We start from the raw sequence: 6,663 nt of genomic DNA on the forward strand, positions 1-6,663 counted from the left end.
ACGTAACACTGTAATATAAAATACTCTATGGTTGATATATGAACTGCTTCTTTACACATTAACTTTCAGTGTATATTGTACAAAACAAGACCTCTAAGAGCCCAATCACACTTTGTTATGCCGGCCCAGGGCTGCCTCAGGGCCTTCAGGGCCGGCATTTCTTAAGTGTGAACAATCAATAAAATAATGTTAAGCTGGCAAATTTAGTCCGACTTTCGAATCAGCTCTGGTCCCGCAAAGCGGGACCTGGGCCAGCCCTGGGCCAACCAAACTTCATATCTGAACATAGCCGAACCTGAGCCGGCCCAAGTTCGCTCTGATTGCGGTTGATTTTAACATCTTATCTACCACAACATTCATTCGAACTGACTTGCATGAAAAAATACCATTAAGAAATAAATTGTTAAGAAAACTTGTGTAAATTGTATTCAGTTGAACTATTGTTTTTGAATAAAAGTTGTTATATACAAGGTTTCCATGCCTAACTCATTACTACTCACAGCCTCTGTCCGAAGCATAAGCATGCAACATCACACACCACGCTGTAAACATAATAATAAAACGGGGAAATACATGTGATACAAAGCTTACACATGGGCAGTTTGGCAGATGACGAATGCTGCGACTTTCTTTTCTACAGTTGAATTCCAGTTAAAAAATATATATATATTACAAGCTCAAGAAAACCCATTTTTGTATAGCACACATTAATTTCACAAGTTTATATTCTAAAACTAGAAATTGCAAATTGCAAGTGAAGTGCTGCGAAGTACAACTGCATATAAATGTTCTTTGAACAAAATTATTTATGCGAGTCAAGTGAAAATAATGAATAATAAAAATATAACAAATAATATGAGACACTACATTGTAACTGGCTATCGGGTCAAAGTCTACCGGATAGGATCGGCCACACAGTGGTTCTCGGCCGTTATCACAGGCCATAATCTCGAGACGCGGGTAAGTGCAAACACTGTCTCTTATACACATCTAGATGTGTATAAGAGACAGGCAATTCATCGACCCGGCCCAAAGGAGAAGTGTGACGTTCGTAAGGCGGCCCTGAGTCGGTCGTATTTAAGGTGGCCATGGGCCGACCCTAGACCACCCTAATAAGTGTGATTTGGCTCTATATCCAAGGCCTAATGCACACAGAAATTTTTTTTAAGTTTATACAATTACAAAGGTGTTTTTATCAGTTATCTTACGGGTTGGGTTCCGAGATTTATTTACTGCTAAGTTTCTGTCTTTACTTCTAGCGCTTTGAGCATTTTTCTAAGTGGATGTCTGCACTATATAAATCATATTTATTATTATTATTATTATTTTTTTTTTTATATATATACAGTATATTATTTCTTATAGTATTATTTATTGCAACTTAAACAGCCCAAATTTGGACAATCGCACATGCAACAGGCATCATAACAAGCCAGGTAGACCTACACAGTTGGTCGACAAATCTATTTCTTTTCTAGGGGTTTACACATTAATGAGTGTGGATTGTCGCTGAAAAAGGTTTGCCAAGCACAGCTTCTCACGCTTTGGCCTGCTAAGTGTCCATCTTCTAAGATATGGACAAAGATAACCATCATCCTAATTAATGCTTAATTAACCTAATTAGAAACCATAGTTATCAATTAACTTTCGCTGTGGCTAGAGATACGGTACCGTATTTCTACTTCGTTTCACCGTTTCGTTTCACCGCTCATCGCGGGTGATCTGCAATGCCAGTCTTGAAAAATGACGTCACGCACATTCTGGCACTTCATTGGGTGATGGTCACGTAATGCCATTTACCGTACCTTTAGCAAATTGAAGTAGAAATACGGTACCGTATCTCTAGCCACGGCGATTAACTTTAGGTATTGAACAACATGCGCATGTTGTATTACTGTATAATGTTTAAAAATGATCAAGGCACAGACCTATCTTTTAAACTAAAATTTTCATTATTATTATTATTATTTTAGTCTTTATAAGTTATTCATTAGTCCAAATTATTAATCCCCCTAATATCAAAAACTATAGCCTTACCTTTGAAGAACTGAAGTAGATATTTGTAGCATAAAAAACACTGTCCAGTTAACTAGGAACATGATTAAACATAAGATTGCAAATGAACTTATTACAAATCCACAGGATGGAATTTTAGCAATTGCCTTTGTATCAGGCCAGGACATAAATAAATCAGCTTGGAACTGAAGGGTCAAATGTGGATGAACAAGGCTTGGCCTAGAAGCTCAAACCATTCAGCCTATATAATTGTAATTAACTTCCTGATTGAATGAATTTTTTTCAGAAATCAATCGGAACAGTATAACAAAAATGATAACTTACACAATGGTATATATACACACAGGGCAATGTAGCTAAGCCTAGTGGTAGATGATCATCTAGTCAAAGCACTGGGCACACCTCATCTAGCAGAAATGCTAATGAGTGCAGCAGTCCTGAGTTATGTGCTTTACAATACTAAGGCCTATGTCAGTTGAGTGACTGACTGCTTGATTGTGTTCAGGTATGCAGGTTGTAATTCAATGCTGTAGCACTCTGTAAACACTACCTTTCTAACTGGCCATTCTGGTGTTATGCATGCTAAGAACATAATCATACTGTTACATAACATCGACACAACCATAATGACCCACCCAAAATTAAGTAATCCTCTGCAATCTCAAACAGAATGAGCATAATAAGGGACATTTACAGTAACTGTAACATACTGTACACAAATAAAAAAAAAAATCTCTCATTTGATTAACCTGTATTTTCGACGAATAGCCAACCGTCAAACCGATATATGTATTCATTATCAGCCTGCCTTAATATTTGTATTAAGAATTTCTAATTGGATTGATATTCAATATTGCAATGCTCATGAGGTCTGATATCACTGAAATCATTAGAAACTTCCACTAGGTAGTATAATTAATGGAGAATAATTTTTTTTTTTCAAGTTCAGAAATTTGCTGCTATTTTCTTCTCGGTTCAGCACATCATAGCAATGAACAATTTCAAAATCAATATTGATTATTCATAAAGTCTCATATTTTCTCTCTTTCTAATAAATTATTTTTTTATTTTTTTTCTCACTTTGCCACCAGATATTATTTTAGTATGTGATGATGGCCTATAAGGTATTATATGCTAACATTTATAGTTAGAAGGTGTAGAGAATATTTGCTATTTGATTTGTTTTAGTCAAAGGATTTCTGTTCTAAAAGTATGTCACAAAGTAGTGACCCCAGGTCATTGACCTCAATGAGTGCGTGAGAATGTTTTTTTTTTAACTTTGTGGGGGAAAGCGAGCGGAATTAGGTGATGCGAGGGGTCTTGGTGGAGGAAAAGTAATGACTGGCTCGGTGATGAGTTGTAATTAGCGACAGTAAACCCTAGAATGTTCTAGAAGGACAAGAAGGGCTTTTTGCAACCAAAAAGAGTTAAAGAATTCCCCAGGAGGAGGGAGTTTGTTTTTGTTTTGATAAACTTCTCGTGAAAGGTTGATAACGCTGGCGGGGACGGTACGCTGGTAGGTGAGAATATAGGCTATTTTGGGATCGGTGATGGAATCCTAGGCCTAGCTAATTATCATCTGATATTACATCTAGTTTTATGTGGAATTCTCAAAGGACATTTGGAAACCTGTTTACATCTTTATTATTATTGTACTTGTTGGATTTACTCTCCTATATATATAGTTTTGGACAGATACAATTACGGAACTTTGTAAACAATTTGTCAAACATCTTTGGGATTCGTCGTGGGATAACTAACACAAAAGATTATTGCCTGTTTGCCTGTGGATCATCAGCTGTAATGCTTTTGTTTACTCCAGCTTATAAACTTGGATCACTAGTGGAATTTTTAGCGGACAATTACATTCGGATTAATCAGAACTGGACCAAGTCACCTCATCACCTGTAAATTTATGCCTAGATGTATAATTATCAGTGGTGATTTATGTAATTTGTATAACTTAGGTCATTTGCCATCGGTACTCCGTAATTGTTTAAATCTAGTGTTCTTCTTTGCTCGAAGTATTTTCATGAAAACGGAAAGTACCCACTATAATAAATTGTGTTAACTTTTATTGGTTGTCTGTTTGTGCGATTCCTTCTGGTCTGAAGTGTGTCGTAACAAGTATTACAAAACATGCAAGTAAACTCACGGTCCTAGCAGAATGACTAGCAATATGGGATGAGGCCCAAATCACTAAACATCTCACCTTAGGACACATACAAAAAATTATTAGATTAGGCCAAAAAAAAAAAAAAAAAAATTCTTGTTTAGCGTAACTGCCCGACCCTGATTTTCTAGCCGCCTCTCTTTTTTTTTTTTTTTTTTTTTAAACTTCAAACACCAATAACTCCAACCAGAACCCTGCAGGTGTGTACGTTCCTTTGGGAACAATTTGGGAATTGTGATAATTAATAGTCACCAAATTCATTCATTGCATTTTGCCAAATTTGAAACTAATTGGACTTGCCAATTTTTAGTTATCATGGTATGGTAACAAGCAGCAACATTCCCTTTTGAAATACAGTAAAAGCAACACCTAATGAGCAAGTATACAAGAAACTAGATCTCAAAGTGATGCGTTGCATTGTTTAGTGTCACATCTCAAAAAAAAATCAAGGTGGGGGGGGGAGGGAGGTTAATTTTACTTTTCCGCATATCAATATTCTTTCTACACACATTCTAATAAAACTTGATTTAACTAAAATATGACAAGAAGTCTTTAAATGAATTACTTAATCACAAATTTAACATAGATAAAAAAATTTATTAACAAAAAGTTAAGCACCATACGCCAAAGCAAAATACACTACAAAATAAACTTGGTTTAGGCCTAATGTATATTTGTCAGAAAAACAATTGTGTAAGTAGGCCTAGACCTATGTACAGTCATGGTTCAGTAGACCAATTTAATTTTTTTTTTTTTTTTTTTTTTGGGGGGGGGGGGGGGGGGGGGGGGGGGTTTTTTTTTTTTTTGAGGAAAAAAATTTCAATTTATTTTAAACCACATAGTAAGTAGGTCCTATTGTAGAATAGTCTTCCCTTCCCCACAGTCTTCATATAATTTTTAGGTCAATACGCATATTTATCATGTAATTATCAGAATAGGATATTTAGTAATCATTTAATGAATCGAATTGACTGAGAACATACAATAAATACAAAGTGTTCTATAGGCCTAGATCGCGGTTGAATTTCAAATGATTTTGGAATAAAAACTTGTGAAATTAATGTGTGGTATAAAAAAATACGAGTTTTCTTAAGTTTGTAATATTTTTTTGACTGAAATCAATTGTAGAAAAGAAAGTCGCAGCATACGTCATCTGATAAACTACCAATGTGTTAGCTTTGTATCACATGGTATTTGCCATTCCGTTATTATGTGTTTACAACTTGGAGTGTGATGTTGAATGCCTCGCATGAGTTAGACATAGAATCCTTAAATATAACATCATTTATTCAAAAACAACTGAATACAATTTACTCTACAGTTTCCATGACAACTTATTTCTCAAAGTCAGTTCGGATGAATGTTGTGGTAGAAAAAATGTCAAAATTGACCGCAATCAAAGTGAACTCGGGCCAGCTCAGGTTCAGATTTCAAGTTGTGTCGGCTCAAGTCCGGCCCAGGTTCCGCATTGCGGGACCTGAGCCGACTCAAAAGTCGGACTAAATTTAACTTGGCTCTGGGCCGGCTTAACATTTATTGATTGTTCACACTTAAAAAATAACAACCCTGGGCCGGCCCTGAGGCAGCCAGTAAGTGTGATTGGCCTCATAATAATACTGACCAGGCATTGATGCACTGCATTAGTGGTTTAGCATTCCATTTCAGGCCCTTCCATGTCACCACTATATCAAGATTCATGTTGTCATCTACACCTCTATAAGCGATAACAAAGTAGAAGTATTTACTAATTTATATTTGAAATAAAAATTACATTTCTACTTCAGTGGTCCCCTATTCCAATCAGACTGTTTATGTCGCTGTGGCTAGAGATACGGTACCGTATCGGAATTTCCGATTGCTAAAGGTAGGGTAAATGATATTGCGTCATGATTAGCCAATAGAAACGCTAATACATGCGTGACGTCATTCAGTGCACTGCTGCTGCAAGAATAGTGAGAGTATATGTTGGCAACGATCGAAGATAAGAAATTTTGTTCGTTCGCGGGTGTTGACAAGCCCGAGGCCCTATAGCAATTAAAAATGATAGCAGTTTTGCTAGATTTGGCGACATCAAGCGAGAATAAAGTATTTTAATAGTAGAATGTTGGTAAAATATGCAAAAACCATAATCAAATTTCAATAATCTGAAATTCATATAATAATTTCTTCAATTCCTTCACTACTACTAGTTAGTTCTTTGAGAACTGTACAAACCGCATGAATAATTCTCTAAAGTATTCGCAATGAGTAGAGACATGGAAATCATTAATTATCCAGTTAATTGATTGAGGAGATTGAAATGTGGCCCTGTACAATCTAATATGATGTTCAAGGCTAAACTAAAAAAAAAAAACTTTAGCTTTATGATGCAGAATGAAGTATTCTGCAATAAAACAGAAACTGTGTGATCTTCTGCACATTCCTTTCTGGATCAGATGTCAAATACTGCTGCTGTTTATATCACTTTTTACAGC

At 35.8% G+C, this 6,663-nt stretch overlaps 1 protein-coding gene across 1 annotated transcript in view; it reads right to left on the bottom strand.

Annotated features, from left to right (window-relative positions):
* Window positions 1-2,656, bottom strand: part of LOC117103470 (protein CASC1-like) — a 49,079-nt gene extending 46,423 nt beyond the window's left edge. The window contains exon 1 of the mRNA XM_033244023.1: window positions 2,567-2,656. Coding sequence (XP_033099914.1) covers window positions 2,567-2,641 — 75 coding nt within the window. The 5' untranslated portion in view covers window positions 2,642-2,656. The remainder of the gene's footprint in view (window positions 1-2,566) is intronic.
* Window positions 2,657-6,663: the final 4,007 nt, after the last annotated feature.

Source organism: Anneissia japonica, unplaced genomic scaffold (assembly GCF_011630105.1).
Source record: "Anneissia japonica isolate Jap-2015-1 unplaced genomic scaffold, ASM1163010v1 scaffold287969_len279043_cov187, whole genome shotgun sequence".
Taxonomy (NCBI): Eukaryota; Metazoa; Echinodermata; class Crinoidea; order Comatulida; family Comatulidae; genus Anneissia; species Anneissia japonica.